Source organism: Cottoperca gobio, chromosome 12 (genome assembly GCF_900634415.1).
Source record: "Cottoperca gobio chromosome 12, fCotGob3.1, whole genome shotgun sequence".
Classification (NCBI taxonomy): domain Eukaryota; kingdom Metazoa; phylum Chordata; class Actinopteri; order Perciformes; family Bovichtidae; genus Cottoperca; species Cottoperca gobio.
Genome location: NC_041366.1, coordinates 13,043,824 through 13,059,303, shown reverse-complemented (window position 1 = coordinate 13,059,303; position 15,480 = coordinate 13,043,824). Strand labels below are relative to the sequence as shown.

General features: G+C 40.2%; 2 protein-coding genes across 5 annotated transcripts in view; both read left to right on the top strand.

Moving 5' to 3' along the window:
- Nucleotides 1-1,367: 1,367 nt before the first annotated feature.
- tmem250 (transmembrane protein 250) lies at nucleotides 1,368-3,193 on the top strand. Of its 2 annotated transcripts, none has more exons than XM_029444044.1 (2): nucleotides 1,368-1,549; nucleotides 1,866-3,193. In XM_029444044.1, the coding sequence occupies exon 2, from the start codon at nucleotides 2,052-2,054 to the stop codon at nucleotides 2,469-2,471; it is 420 nt and encodes a 139-aa protein (XP_029299904.1). In that variant the 5' UTR covers nucleotides 1,368-1,549; nucleotides 1,866-2,051; the 3' UTR covers nucleotides 2,472-3,193. The 2 variants fall into 2 exon arrangements, with proteins under 2 accessions (XP_029299904.1, XP_029299903.1); XM_029444043.1 differs by having other exon boundaries at nucleotides 1,368-1,578.
- A 2,868-nt stretch (nucleotides 3,194-6,061) lies between these two features.
- The window catches only part of nacc2 (NACC family member 2), a 28,835-nt gene continuing 19,416 nt past the window's right edge, over nucleotides 6,062-15,480 (top strand). For 2 of the 3 annotated variants that reach the window (XM_029444296.1, XM_029444295.1), the window contains exons 1-2: nucleotides 6,104-6,158; nucleotides 10,013-10,180. The gene's annotated coding sequence lies outside the window, so the exon portion shown is untranslated. Of the gene's footprint in view, nucleotides 6,159-10,012; nucleotides 10,181-15,480 lie in introns of all 3 variants that reach the window. The other variant, XM_029444294.1, reaches the window with a different exon arrangement.

Here is a 15,480-nt window from a genome sequence, read left to right as displayed (position 1 = left end):
AACTTCATTAGAGCATGGAGTCCATGTCAGTCATGTCAAATTATGCACATATGGCATGGGTCATACTCAGGGCTACATGGGTCATACATTGCAAACTTAATAAATAAGACATTGTTCATTAGATTATTTTAACAGCAAATTATTATGCTATGGATTTCATTGCTAAACTCAATCATCAAGTGAAAGCAAAGTACACGGATTAATATATTTTTGAAAATATATATATATATATAATGAAAGCTTAATGTATGGTTTGTTATTCTAAGTTTGCAAACTACAACTTTTCATTCCCAGTTAAACTAACACTAACCCTCACCCTAACAACTGCAATAAACTCTTTTTTTTTTCTTTTAAAAAGCCTGTTTTTATTATGATTTATCGCCATCAGCTGCCATCTGGCTTGCTGACTGATAGCTGGGATGTAATCATTTGGCAACCCATAAATCTGTCAAATGAAGGTTACTTGATATACAGAGTGAGAGGCTTCACACACTTCTGAGGATGTGTGCTGTCGTGCTGTCGCCTGTGCAACCTTGTGTGAGATTTACAGACACATGACTATTGCAGTCCAAGTTTTTTATTTGGAAATAAAAGGGGGAAAGTTACTCAGCCCTCTTATACAAATGTTGCAGGAACATAAGTGATGGCATAAAAAAAAAACATGATTGGAATTATCAGAAAACGTTTTTTTCTTCTTCTTTATCTGTATGATCTTTGTGATATTTTAGTCCCTGAATCTTTTGTATCTGTGGAAAATGTTCTCTCGCACTGCATTGATCTTATCCACACATCTTGTGACATATTGGGGGGGTGTTGTGAAATTGACCTTTAAGTTTTTTCAAGTTTCACATTCAAAAACGTAGATTTGTCAGTTAAATAAGTTAAACTTAATGTTTGTTTGTTTTTAAGAAAGAATTGGAGCTGCATATATAAAAATAAAAAATCTATCAAAACTGTGACACCCAATTTAATGTTTTTACTTTATTTATAATCGATTTGGCATGTTTTATGATCATTTATTTTATGTTTTTGTTTAACATAATGTCTCCCTTTATTTGCATTTATATATGTTTACCTATGTATTTGTTTAAATTGAAATATCAATGCTTTTTTGTACTGTACTGTATTGTTAACTGACTTGAAAAAAGAGAGGGGAAAAAAAAGTCCTTACCTTTGTTTTAGGGAATATCTTTATATCTATTTTTCCAATGTAGTTTTGAACCTAAAAGCAAAAGTTCACACACATACAAAATATAAGTTTTGCTGAATATTTGGTTGTTTAAACTGAAATCGAGCATCCTGGCTTTAGGAGCACTTCCCCTTTAACTGCGCAGCTGTCGTCACAGCAGGATGACTCGTATATTTTGCGACACTACGTACAAGTCGCTACCACCGGCTCGCCGTCGCTTCCTCATCTCTGCTGGCATAAAACAGTGCATCGTGGAGGAGAAAAAAAAGAAAACAAATCCCGTGTGTTTATGTTACAGATAACGGTTTATAATGTGATACAATGCTCCAATCGTCTGAGACTCAAACACCAGCATTCTTGGTGAGGAGGAAGACGTCGTAGTGTTGCATGTAAGATTGCCATTGGTTCTGCACGATCACTTATTTCTAGCCCAGAATATGGATGAAAGGAGATATTGTGCGCTAGCTGTGATATTGCCATTAAAACGCAAATGATAGCTTTATGCTCAGACATAGGCTTAACTGTCTCTTAAAATGTAATGCAAATGAGTCTACTTAGAAAATGAAGTATGCACAGGCCTGCATTTCTTGTATTACATTTGCAACAATATGTGCATGTGCATTTTGATAATGTATCAAAAAACATACAGTAACAATGTTGTTTCATGCATTAAAAGGAGAAAACGTTGCTGACTGGAATCCACACAGACAGACACTACCAACTCATTCCTGGGCTCCTGTAAGAGCCATCACTTGCTCCACAACCAAATGAAGCGAACTGCCTCCCCAGAAGCAGCACTCTCAGAGGACTCCACCTACAACTGGGACTCCTGTGCACTGTACTGGGCTCCAGTAGCCCACCCATGCCTCTGATCCCCATCCCACGGCGGGTGCGCAGCTTCCATGGCCCCCACACCACCTGCATGCACTCGGCCTGTGGGTCGACGCACGCTTCCAAGCTAGTGCGCACCAAGTACAATAACTTTGACCTCTACCTGCGCTCGCGCTGCATGTACAGCTTCCTACGTTTCCTCCTCTACTTTGGTTGCAGCCTGCTGACCTCTCTGCTCTGGGTGGCGCTCTCTGCTCTCTTCTTTTTGCAGTACGTCAGCGTGCGTGTACTCCTTCGGCTCCAGTACAAGCTATCTGTCATTCTGCTTTTGCTAGGGCACCGGCGCCTGGACTTTGGGGTGCTTAATGACCTGATCATCTACAGCATGCAGATCACCATGTTCCTGGTGGGGGGGCTTGGCTGGTGCTTCATGGTGTTCGTCGACATGTAGCAATGCGAGCGGCGTAGGAGATGTGTGATGTGGATGCTTCACATCTGTTACTTTAGCATTGTGTGATGGTATGGGACAACATGCAGCGTTAGCCTGCAGGACTGCTCCGCATCTCTCTAAGCTCTAGTCAAAAAGACCCTTTTGACTTCAACTCAAAATCTTATTGGTTTAGTTTCAGATATGATAGAATCCAATAAGAATCTGTGTGAAAACTGTACAGTCCTTTTAAAAGATATTGGTCCTGTATAACTCGTGGAGAACCACCTGGTTGCTGAATATCAAAAGTGATGCATGAAGTCAGTCTGAACATGAGTCAGACTCGTAGGACTCTCAAGAGACCAATAGGGTCAAAATCTCTTCAATCTCAATTGTGTTTTCATGCCATTTGTAAACAGTTTTCACACACTTTGAAAGGCATCTTGACTGGAAACTAATTTGTTTAAAATAATGGAAAATGTCAATGTCAATGTTGCATGGAAAAGTGACTGAACATATGACTGGTGTGTATCATGGCGGTGTGACGCAAGACATTTGTGCCAAAATAACATGAGTTGAGCTACCACAGAGACTTGGTAACGTATGGTGGATTAAGTGACCAAAAACAAGTTGTCAACAGTGTGTGTGTGTGTGTAATGTGGGCCAGAATAGGTTTAAAGGGCATAAAATAACAAAAAACATCAACTTTTTTTGTAAAGTTATTAAATACATTTTATGTTCATGAACTGTTTTTTTGTGTCTTAAAATGCACGGCCAAGTGAATGTGTTTACTGCGTTGGCCAACCCCCATGATGGCATGCCTCGAGCTGTGTCACAAGAATGTGTGACAGTTCAAATTGCGTACATCTTTGGGTCAAATGTTCCATCAGTCGCTCTTCACGCTGGTTCAGAGCGGCTCTGACAGACTTCTCTGTTTAGCTTCCTCCAGCACGCAAACACCAGACCACAACTAGACCCGGCTGTTTCTGCCAAGCATAACAATGGCAATGGCTGTGTCCCAATCACCTTATATAGCCTCATTTTCACATGGCATGAAGTATGCTTACAAGATCTAAGAAGGGCTGAAGCTTTTTACACTTAACCTAGTGTAATTATGAGGATAACTGTGCTGTCATGTACGAGCATCAGCTTAGATTTCAATGTTTATCATTGACTAGTGGAAACTTCCATCTTTAGATATGAACTTTCGACACAGAGGCTGTGGCCTGACTAAGACATGCTTGAGACTGGTATGGCCTCAGGCTGTAATTGGGTAACCGGGGGGGGGGGGGGTGGAACAATAAGCGTTTGTTCTTAGGATCAACACATCATATGCCTCATGCTCTGAGCTGGGCCGATCTGACAGCCCAGTTACAACAGAGGAGAACTTGAGAACATGAGTTGTCTTGCGATGACAACGTAGTGCAGAATGTACTCGTTTTCATTCCTTCTTTTTGTTTGAAAAAGCCGAAGTCCATTGCTTATGTCTGAATGACTTGTCAGTTTCATCTTTTGCCCTGATCCTTTATCAAGTTCATGAGGTTTGTCATACCATGTCAACTTAATTCGTCTCAAGTTTGATGTACTAGGCCGCAGCTACTATCAGCTGACATTTAATGAGGCTACAGTTCCATTTTTACACTTCAAGCTGAACAATAAGCTAGATAAACACTCTTTAATTTCCTTGTAAACATGTACTAATGGCATCCACCTAAGTACAACGAGATCATTATAAACTCGCAACTGAGTATCACAGACACATGATAGTCACTATAGGAATATTATAGTGCTACCATACACTTTTAATAACAAGAGGTACAATAATGGAACTGTAAACTATAATTAAATGCTATCCGCCCACTGTGAGCTCGTATAGGAATATCACAGGACTAAGAGTGAATAATTATCATGAAATTCCAAGGAAAGTGGCTATTACGTAAAAGTACTTTCACACAGTGAAATGTCAAAAGTTACAGATATAATATAATAGAGAGGGAAAGCGAGAAATAAAGATAATTCAGAGTCAGGAAGTGAAGAAAACACCAATGTCATGATGAACAGTAGGGTAAGTTAGGATAGGGCCTACGTGGATAAGTATACACAGGTATAAGCAGCAGTGGGAAGTAGCTAAGAACATATGCTTAAATTGATTTACAATTTTGAGGACACTTAAATGTATATACCAGGCAATAAATCTCATCAGAATTGATCATTCTACTCAATTATATTGTTATACTTATCATTTATTTGATGTTTGTAGGTTCTTGCTAATGATAAATGATAATAAAGTATAATGAATTGCTGTAGTTTTACAATGGGACCACTTACAACAGTGGCTTCCAAGTTAGAGGTCGTGACCCCTACCAGGGTCACAGTATAAATCATAAGGAGTTAGGGAAAAGAAACATTTGTTGCAGAAATATATCTTAATATGCAACTATGACGTTTAGTTTTATCTTTAAAAAAGTAATCAAATTAACAATATAAGAAGGTATAAATCAGTTTTAGCTCGAAGAGCTCACAGCTCATGTAAACTCCAAATTGGTTTCACTTTGTTTTAAAGGGTCATAAGCCAAAAAAGGAGGGGGACCAATGACCCGTTTATTTGGATTTTCTTGTTTTAATGTTAGTTATAAAAAGAAAAGCAAAGTGAATCTAAAAACTTGCTAATTTAAATTAAATATCTTATATGGACAATTCTTCACACATAGTTACATTTGACTTCTTGACTCATAATAAAATATTTTCCACCACTCTGAGTATGACTATGTACATGTACTGTGAGGTGATACCCTGACATGGATATGTAGTGGTGAATCATGAGTAATATACAACATATATAAAAAACAAGTGTACAGCAATACAAACATTGTATTTATAATGTTGCATCCTATGTAGATTGACCATGGTGATCATAAAGAATATTCTGCCATCGTGTAGCAGAGATTTAGCGAGCTGTGGCACTGTGACATGGCATGCCTGCAGTAAAGAAAAGTTGACTTGAGGTCACACCGCCAGCAGTTGGCGTTTGGCGGCATACACACACATGCGCATCGTGTACCCTGAGCTGTCATCACATAGGGACACGTGAGGTAACACACATGTAGATTTTCCTTCGGAGCACAAAGAGGCACCCCTGTTTTACCCACGGCTGCAAATGTGCCCCCCATAAGTTCCCTTGTCACCACATATTACACACGGGGGTTGCTAAGCAGGCGAACTCGCCCTGAGGGTTTGGAGAAGTCTGCACCTTTAAGCCCGCAGAGTGCACCGAGTTCGTGTGTCCGTAAAGGCGCACAATATGACCGCACACTGCTGACAGTCCATTTGCCGCGTAGACTACAGTAGGACAGTGTACCTACAGTAACCTGGCAGGTCCTACTAAAAATGTCTGCGTCTTTAAAAAGAACTCTTTGCCGAGTGGTGCATGATGTCAGGCTGCCTGCACTGTTCATGTGAGCGGCGTTCACTTCCTGCAAAGGGATAGAAGCGGTCAGAGAGAGAAAGAGAGAGTGGGATAGAGAGATGGGGGACGAGCGGCCAAGATAGGACTGGAGTGATAGAGTGAGCCAGCGGACGAGGGGGAAACCGGGGCCTGATTCTTTCTTTTTTTTTTTACACCTCGCAAACTTTATAGGTTATCCGAAGAGAAAGCCTGCCACATCTGCGCCAGCTGACAGCCGCGGTTTATGGAATAGCGACATTTATCGGGTAAATATATTCCCTTTCTGTCTTGGCGTGATGTTTACGGTGCCGGATTTGTGTGACGCATAGGTTTTTTTTTTTTTTTACCATGCATTATTCCCTCGTTTCTCCTTCTTTTTATATGTACAATAGACAACCGCACACCCTGACAATGTGCTGACATTACAGCGGGAGAGTTCGTTTTTTGATAACGCTACCAGCTAAACTAAGTTAGACTCTTGAACTTTCGAGAAGTAATATCGCGAAATGTGAAGGTTTTACGCGGAGGATGATAGGTGTAGGCTACCACGCGCCACTAGAAGAATTGAATTGGACTATTTGTAGTTCTTTACCACAATAATAGCACTGTAGTCTAATCGCAATGTTGGGATACACTTTTAAACAATTAACAGTGTTTCAACTGTATGAGTGGAGAAGGTGGCACGATATTATCGGTCTTGCCTCACCATGAAACCAAAAAAATAAAAAGTTCCACCCATAATGCATCCATTGTAGTATGCTATATGTTGCATGATTGCGGCAATGAATACTGTACACAAATCAATTGAAGTTGCTGGCGTTATAAGAGACATTATTAGTATTTCACAAGTGTAGTATTGAGTGTAATATGATCCAATACAGCTGGCTTCTCAAATCCTCAACCACAAGCAAATTTCTTGCATTAAATTGTCAACACTGTTAGTTCGAGAAAATGTCTTTTAATTTATGGGCTTTTCTTTTTAATGTTGCCTTAGTAGAAGAGACACACTAAGCTTTTTCTTATTCTTACATTTACAGGATATAGGCTATAACATATGTGGGCTGTGAGTATTGTGAACTAAAGTGGATACATACATTTAAATTAATTGTGATAAGTAAGTTTAGCAAAGTTACATTTTAAAAGTTAAACACAAGTTTCATTTTTACACTTTACTTTCATGGTTGCCTGCTGCAGTGTCAGGTCTTGTCAGTTCTGTTGCTGCTCTGTTTACCTTACCTGACCTGAACCCTGCAGGAGTCATCTGACTATACATGCAATACCTCCCCCCCCCCCCCCCCCTTTCTCCAGTGTGTACATGGTTGCAATGTGTGTGGCTAGCCGGCATGTAACTTGTGGCAATTTTCTTCATTTCCTGTCACTTTCCTTCCCTCTCACATGCAATCTTTCTCTCAATCACTCTGCTCTCTTTCTTATTCTCTAGTCCACCGTGTGTCTGTTCTCAAGTTGAAAAATCTTGAATATATGCAAGTTGCTTATGATCTACTACTTTGTCTTTGTCATGTGGTAACAACCTATACTGAGTGTGTAACTTACAGTATAAGCAGCATCCTGTTCCCCCACAGGTGTCGCACAGGTTGGATGTTAAATAAGACAGCTTGCCTCATAGAGTCATATGAATCGCTTAAGTAGCGTAGATTGAAGCATCCCTCACCATTTTACAGTTTGGAATCCCACTTCAGAGTGTTTGAGCGTTTTAGTGCCCATCTGTTTCTGCCTGCTTCTCCCATGTAGAGATATCATGGGGGATAACGAGATGAATTGTACTTCCCTTTTGAATAACTGAAACAGTATGAATCCATAGGTGTACCTGCCAGGCCTAAGGCAACCTTTTTTTTTTTTTTTTATCAAGGTATGATATTCCTCCCCCCCCTAATACTAGGAAATCAGTTCAGGGTAATGGGAGTTTTTACTGCCAAGTTTCTACCTTCAGTGTTCAACACACAACATACATGGAAATGTAGGACTTTTGTTTTCCTCTTTCTTTCTAAACGGAGGCCTTCATACACCACTCGTCTTTGACTTGGACGTCTGCCAAAGGGTTGTGATGGCTCTCAACAGCTGTATTTGCCTGTGTGTGCGTGTTTGCGTGTGTCGGTGAGTGTGTTAGCATGTGTGCGTGTGTGCTCTCACCGTGTCCCGGGATGCCCTTCCTCCATAGGCCTCACATTATACAGCATTCCACAAGGGGGCCCGGGGCTGTGTGCAAGTGGGGAGTGTCAAGGAGAGAGAGAGAACGACAACACAGTTTCAAATATAACTAATGCGGATACAGACAGAGGAGGGTGAAAGAGGGGAGAAAGTACAAAGAGAGAGTCTTGACTCACTGAGTGTCTTGCTTCATCTCCTGTTAGACCCAAAAATGAACAACAGTTGATGTTGCCTCAACATATGGAAGGATATTCAGGTTACAACCTCTATCAAATTTACATAAAAGGGATTTCCAATCTTTATTTCTTAGACATAAAGTATTTGAGGGCAACAATAACACACTTGGAAGACATTTATTGACCCAAACTACATTTAAAACCTGACATTTCTGTCCATAGTGCTGCTTCATTGCCTTCCTGCTCGGTGCACTGTTATCTGCACTGTATATACGAGTATACTCATGTGGGGAGTGTGTTTATGTGTGTTTGATTTTCCTTTCCTGAGAAAGTAATGAGTCATTGCTGATGGTATGCAATACAGGGCACTAGTCATACATCATATTCTCATACATTCTTGTTTCCAAGTAGCACAGAACTGCTGCTGCTGCTGCTGCTGCTGCTGCTGCTGCTGCTGCTGCTGCTGCTGCTGCTGCTGCTGCTGCTGCTGCTGCTGGTATGTTCGGGCTTGTTGGTTGCTGTTAATGGAACTGAAATTTGAGCAGTTTAGGTTAACTGTGAATAAATGCCTTTTGCTAATGACTGTAAAGTGGGAACAATTAAAATCTGATTGCAAATTATCCTTAACTATTATCAGGTCTGTATGGCATTGATTCTATTTTGCCAATATGCAAATGCTTTTTGTCATTTCGTTTTTTCCTCTTGCCGCATTTTTCACACTTAAACTATTTAATGTGCCAGAGAGACAAAAAGGAAAGTAAGATAGTTTAGTCTTCTTCTTCGTGTGGTGATAAGTCCGTAGTTCAGTATAAATGCCCAGTAAGTCCGTAAATCTGAGACAACTTTAATGTTTGGCATCCAAAAGGTCTGAATTACACTAACAGAGATAGAGTATCCACTCAACTCAATATGTGAGTTTAAAGGGGTATACTAAATACTCAACTCCTGAAATGCAGGTGAACAGAGTCGGAGGAGGCCCCAGTGACCTTGCCTTGTCCGCATATTTTCTTATCAAAGTTCAAATTAAGTTGGGAGATACATCAAATCAGATTGGCTGCTAAATAGGTGAATCTGGCTGCACTGCCGGAAAATAAATGAACTTAGATAAACTAAATTACGTCCAAATGACCAACGCTCCCCTTGTCTGTCTTCAAACTGATATACTAGCTACCTGGTAGGTAACGTGTCCCACCTTTAATCAATAGAAGAAAAAAATGTTTGGTCAAGAAGAGGGAAAAGAATCCAAAAAGCAAAGATCAGCCTTCGATGAGATATAAAGTATGCGTAAGACATTTGAATTTATCCAGCATGACGCAATTTATTTGCATCCAACCTCGTCTCCTCAAACACGCTGCTCATTTCAACTTGGCTTTATTTCTTGGAATTCGCTACTACTTTTTAGCTTAACTAAGGTTTGGCTTTCTCTGGCTTTCCCCCCGTGGTTTCTAGTCCACACAGAGATAATAATGTAGCTATGAATCTAAGTTTCTGCTTCCATTAAGTACACGTTTTCTCTTTTATTGTCATTTACCATGCGCAAACACACATGTACTTTCCATTTATGTACATGCTGCAATGTGGAAAATGAATGAGGGAGCAAATAAAGGGAAAGAAAGGAAGAAAGCCATTATGAATCTTGAAATGTAACTGATTTGGGCTTTTTTGGCTCGCTATGTGCTTTTCCAAGAATTTAGACAATGAACAGTAAACATGGCATGTTCCTCAGAACAATTCCACATAAGATCTCAAACACCACGTCTCTCTCTTTTTCTCAGAATCGACTGCCCCCACACCACACTACATTGCAGATAACTGTAGCAGCTAAATCTCATGTTCCCTGTGTATGTACTGTACTTACACTTGACAAGGAGCTCTCACAAATGGACAAATGTGCAGAATCTCTCTCTCTGTCTCGCTCTCTCGCTCTGTCTCAGAGATTTCTGGTAAGTGACATGTTTGGCCGTTGGCATAATGCCTAGCAAGATCACATGGCATGAATGTCGTGCCTGTGTTGTGTGAGAGAGATAGCGTGTGTGTGTGTGTGTGTGTGTGTGTGTGTGTGTGTGCATGTCTGTGCATTTGTGCTTGAGTAGAAAGAAAAAAAAGAAAGGGAGCATGTGCACAATTGATTGTTCCAAGTATTTTCAGCATGAATAGGAGCACGTAGCCGTAGCAGAGAATTACAGAGTGCTGAGTATGACGAGGATGTGTTTCTGATACATTCATGAGATTGCATACTCAAACTGGATGGCAAATTTCATTTTGCACAAAAACATTTCATAGTGGAAGCTTTTTTTTGCCTAATGTTATGGTATTTGTGGCATCAGCACATTAAACATTCATGAAGGTTATGTAGCCTTATGGAGAGATTATTTCACTTGTTATTGTAATATGCATTAGGGGCGATTTCTGAAAAGCTTAAAAGATTTTCAAGTGGTTCATGCTGACTGTAATCACTCTCAGTATTACCTGGCACTTGATTTCTAGTTCTGGGAACCTTGGTTGAAATCCTTTTGTGTATTTAATTCACAGTTCGTCAGGGCTCACGACCGTAAGGTCACTGGCATTCACTTAAATATCTCTAGAGAAGAATGTGTGGGCTTAAATCAACTTTTTAGCTCTCCCCCCCGCCCCTATCTTTGCAAAGGCGTCGTTGTAACTGAACAGTTAGCCGGATAAATGTTCTCAGATCCTTCGAGTTTCAGCAAAGGGGACATTAGACTTACTGTGAAAGTCAAACCTATAATTCGGGGGATGACGCATGCAGACATGCACAAACACACACACACACACACACACAAACACACGCATTGACAAACACATAAATAAAACCCACCGAATCATTCAGATACACACACACATACTCACACAAAACTAGACAGAGAGAGAGAGAGAGAGAGAGAGAACTCTGGATGGCATTTATCCTTGCAGCCCACCTACATTTTCCATGCTCTTGCTGTGTGCTTTACATAATTAAATTGCTGCAAACTTCAAGCCTTTATCAAGACTCGTGCCAGTAAACAAAGCTAGCTAATTAGTGCATACGGTAATAAGTGAGGAAAGTGAATGGGCTGACCCCCTCTCTGTGGAGATGACCTGTCCTGTATGTGCTCTTCATGTCCTAACGGCCCGGCAGAATGCTGGTAGGAGCCAGTGGAAAAAGACAGGAATCTGAGGCGGGTAGTTTTCACTACACAACCCCCAACCCTTCCCCTTTCCACAGCTTACATGCGTTAGCAATTACTGCTAAATCCCAGCATTACCTACCTGAGGCTTTCATTACAATTATGTTCCCTGCAGAAGGTGAAAGCTTTGACTTGAAATGTTGCCCTGACATTTATTGGTTTGTAATATATTTAAATGTGAGAAATGTCATTTGTTTTGTTGTTTTTCTGATGGCAACAATTAACTTTATAATCCTGGTACACTTTTTTTTGTTTGTTGTTTTTTGTTTGCCAAGAGTTAGATGAGAGGATTGATCCCGCTCTCGTATTTGTCCCTTTTTAGTGTGAAGGTTCAGACACGAGATGGTGAAAACTCGAAACAGGGAATCAGCAAGACTAGCAAAGTTTTTAACAACAGCTCCTCTAAAGCCTAAGAAACGATGTTTCCATACAACTAAACTGCATTCTCAAATAGATTTTAAGTGAAACGTTTTTTTGTCTTCTAGATTATGGTCGGAGTTTTAAACATGTGGTTAACGTTTTAGATTGAAACAAAACAAAACAAAAATGCAATAAAACTACTTGGTTCTGTTTAGTAACAAGTCGTGGTTTGGCTGAAAATAAGAATGTTTGTGAAGTTGTTTAAGTTACGGACCTAAATTAAAAATGTACGAACGTTGACTTTTGGTTACACACACGGAACATGAGCACATGGGTTTACCATATATCCACCGACCCCAACCTCCTCCCTACGCTGGACTTCCTGCATACTTTGATCAGAGACCTATTTGTGAAACCTCGAAAACAAATGTTTTCCAGGAGAAAATCTGTTTCCCCTGAAACCTAATTATTAAAAACACCGTTATGATGTATGGGAACGTCATTTTTACGATACCAGGCTGTATCTCTTATATCCCATATCTCATAAAATATCCTACTTTCATAGATAAATGTATAGCTACATGTAAAACAGCATAGGGACACATTGCTCCAGATTGTCAGCAAATCAAAAACCTGACCTTAAAAGCAATTTAAATAAACATCCCGATCTTAATCTATGTTTCGCGATGTTATCGCCTCAAGGAAGATGTTTTTAATGATGATACCTTTGTACCAGATTGCGCAACAGCTAACAAATACAGTTACACAAGTAAGAAATTACAAGGGATCGGTTCCTGGAAACACTATAGAAATCAGTGTGCTAAGCACTCCTGTCATACTTGTAAATATGTTCACTTTGTGGATGTTTTAGAAAAATGCTTTGTTTCTGCTGTGTGTGTGGGTGATTCATATGTACATGTTTACTCAATTCTGACTTGAGAGAGAGAGAAGCCCTGCTCTCATAGGCCAGCTAAGGCCCTCTGCAGTGTTTCACTCGTGTGATGAGGTTAACCAAGGTGGCATGTTATTTGAGCACATGTATGCTAGCTTAGTGTGCTGCTGACTGGAAGAATCTTAGGTCACAGTAATGTGGGTGTGTGGGTGGGGGGGGGTCTATGCACTCAAAATAAATGTGTACGTATTGCCTTGCACTTGAACAAACAGTCTTTCATGATACATTGTCACACTAGATAGCATTACGATTTCTATCATGGGAAGTTTTTGCCGCATGTCATGAGACATTATTTTGATTCACCTTCCCTGATCATATCAAACAGCATTTCGTTCCCCCAACTGTTTTTTTCATTTATTTTGCAGGCAAAATAATGAATTAAATCATTCTGTCTGTTCTAAATGAGAAATGTACATGGGGCACTCAGTCGATGTGGGCGCTGCTCTCTGTGTATGTCTTTGTGTGGGCGTGTGGGTGTGTGTTTGTGTATGCCTGTCTGTAGACAGTGGGGCACTGATGCCGAAAGATGTGTCCTCATTTTTGCATTGCACTGGGCTCCTCTGGCGTTCATGTTGGGCTGCTCTGATGTCACGCATGTGTCACTGCAACACATTCAGCGGTACAGAAACGGCTGCGCGGGGTGATCAAAATGGCATGTTCATCCTCTCCATATCTCCCCCTCGCTCTACTTCTGTGTCACTCTCTTCCTGCCTCTCACTCTTTCTTTTACTCACTCTGCTACATGCACTGGAAACTTTAACATACAAGTTGTCATTCGACATTTTAAAAAAACTTCCCAAAATAGTTTTTCACGCCGAGAGACGCCTCATGAAGGGGGGAAATAGCAGTGTCTTTGCGGCGGAGGAATTTTAAACTCTGCTTTCACACTTGAAGGTGCCGCAATCCTATCCGAGCACAACCTCATTTTATGTGTTTTAAATTCCTCTCACCTTGCTTGCCCCTGTTTGATTGACACTCTTGCTGCAGCTGCTATCTACTGTTTTTAATTGTTCTTGGATAAACATCCACTGACAAAACATGTCACGATCTTCCAACACGTTTTTTTTTTCTTGTTGAGAAATCCAGAAAGGCTAGAACTTGGAAAGCCCTATAGTCTCACGGATGGAGCTGTGCCTCCAGCAGCTATATTCCTACAGGAGAGGAATTTTATACAAGCGCTTCTAACAATTCTAGCTATATGACTGTCCAGCTTACTTTTAGTAGAAGTCAATAGTATTAGTTGGCAGTCTGAAAAGTATCCAAGGAAATCTGCAGTTAAAAATTCTTTATTGAAACACGTATAAAGACCGCCAACCAATACAATGGGCTTCCACTAAAAGTAAGCTTGACAGTCACAATCATTTGTTTATTCTTACCAAACTTTTCTATTACCTTACCTATTTTTTATTTACAGCTAGCAAAAATGTGTAAGTAAGACCTATTTATTCTTTCAAAGTCGCCCTCCAAAGTCTCCATGTAACAGTACAGTCATTTTTAGATTACGTATATGTTGGTGGTCAAGAGGGCTTGGATCGATGACTCTGAAATTAATACATAACTTCATTTTTTGTTCAGTTTTCTTTTTTTATGATTTTCGCTGTACACACATTTCAAACAATTGTATTTGTTCCTGTTATCGGCTTGAAAGTCCCCCAGCATTAATGAAGCTCTTTGAGGTTTAAATGCCTGGGGACTCCCCACCACTCGGTGGAACCGATGAAGTTCTTGGATGAGTCTAAAGCAGCGAATCCAACTTGCTTTGGCTTCTAGATAGCGTTTGACCTCGATGACTCGAAGAATCTTCATAGAGAAAAAAATCACAATGCTGATATAAAGACACACATATCCACCAAACACATGTAGAGCCAAATGATATGTTTATAAAAAAAGGTTTTTGAACCCTTTTGTTTGTATCGTTCACACGCACAAGTATGAACGTGCATGGGCGGCGCAATCCCCACTACCGCCACTGATTTTGAGCTATTCCACTGATCGACTGATAATGGCAAGTAATGTAGCCTTGCACCAACCAATGCAGTGAAGAAGAAGACTGCAAGCTAGCAAGCATGGATTTGAACAATCCCAGATTTGAAATATAAGAATTGTTATAATGAAACGCACTCCATGAGTTTATTAGGCCTCAAGCATGAACACAATGTGTTATGCTGAGTAACACTGACCTAACTAATTAAGAAAACTCCACTGGACACCAAAGCATTTGTTTAATGACAACTTAAGACAAAACAATGTGTAAACAGCCCAAAAAAATATTATTGTTTTAATTTTAAGTCAAAACATACGGTATCTACTATATAATTAATTATTTTCACTCCTACTACTTTCACTTGGTATCTCTTTCCTGCATAGTATATGCATGTGCAGGATTATCACTGATATGCTTTCATTTCATGCTGATTCATCCTATTTCCTCCATTTCTCACTGTCTGATTTTCTGCACCATAAAAATCAAATCATGTTTGGAACAAATGCATACTGAGTGTCACCACTGATACACATGCACTCGCAAATATACAGACCTGCTGTGAAATCTAACCTAATTGTAGTCCTTGTGTGACAGTCAGTGACACTCTGCAGGCCATCTCATGGCCCTTGTTGTCCCCAGATGAAGGTCATGTTAAGGAGGATATCAATGGAGTTTTAGTGCCCTGTGCTTTTCAAACAAAGTGCAAGTAACTGCACAAATCTGCTGGGTTTTTAGCATACTTGAGTATCAGATGTCTTGTGG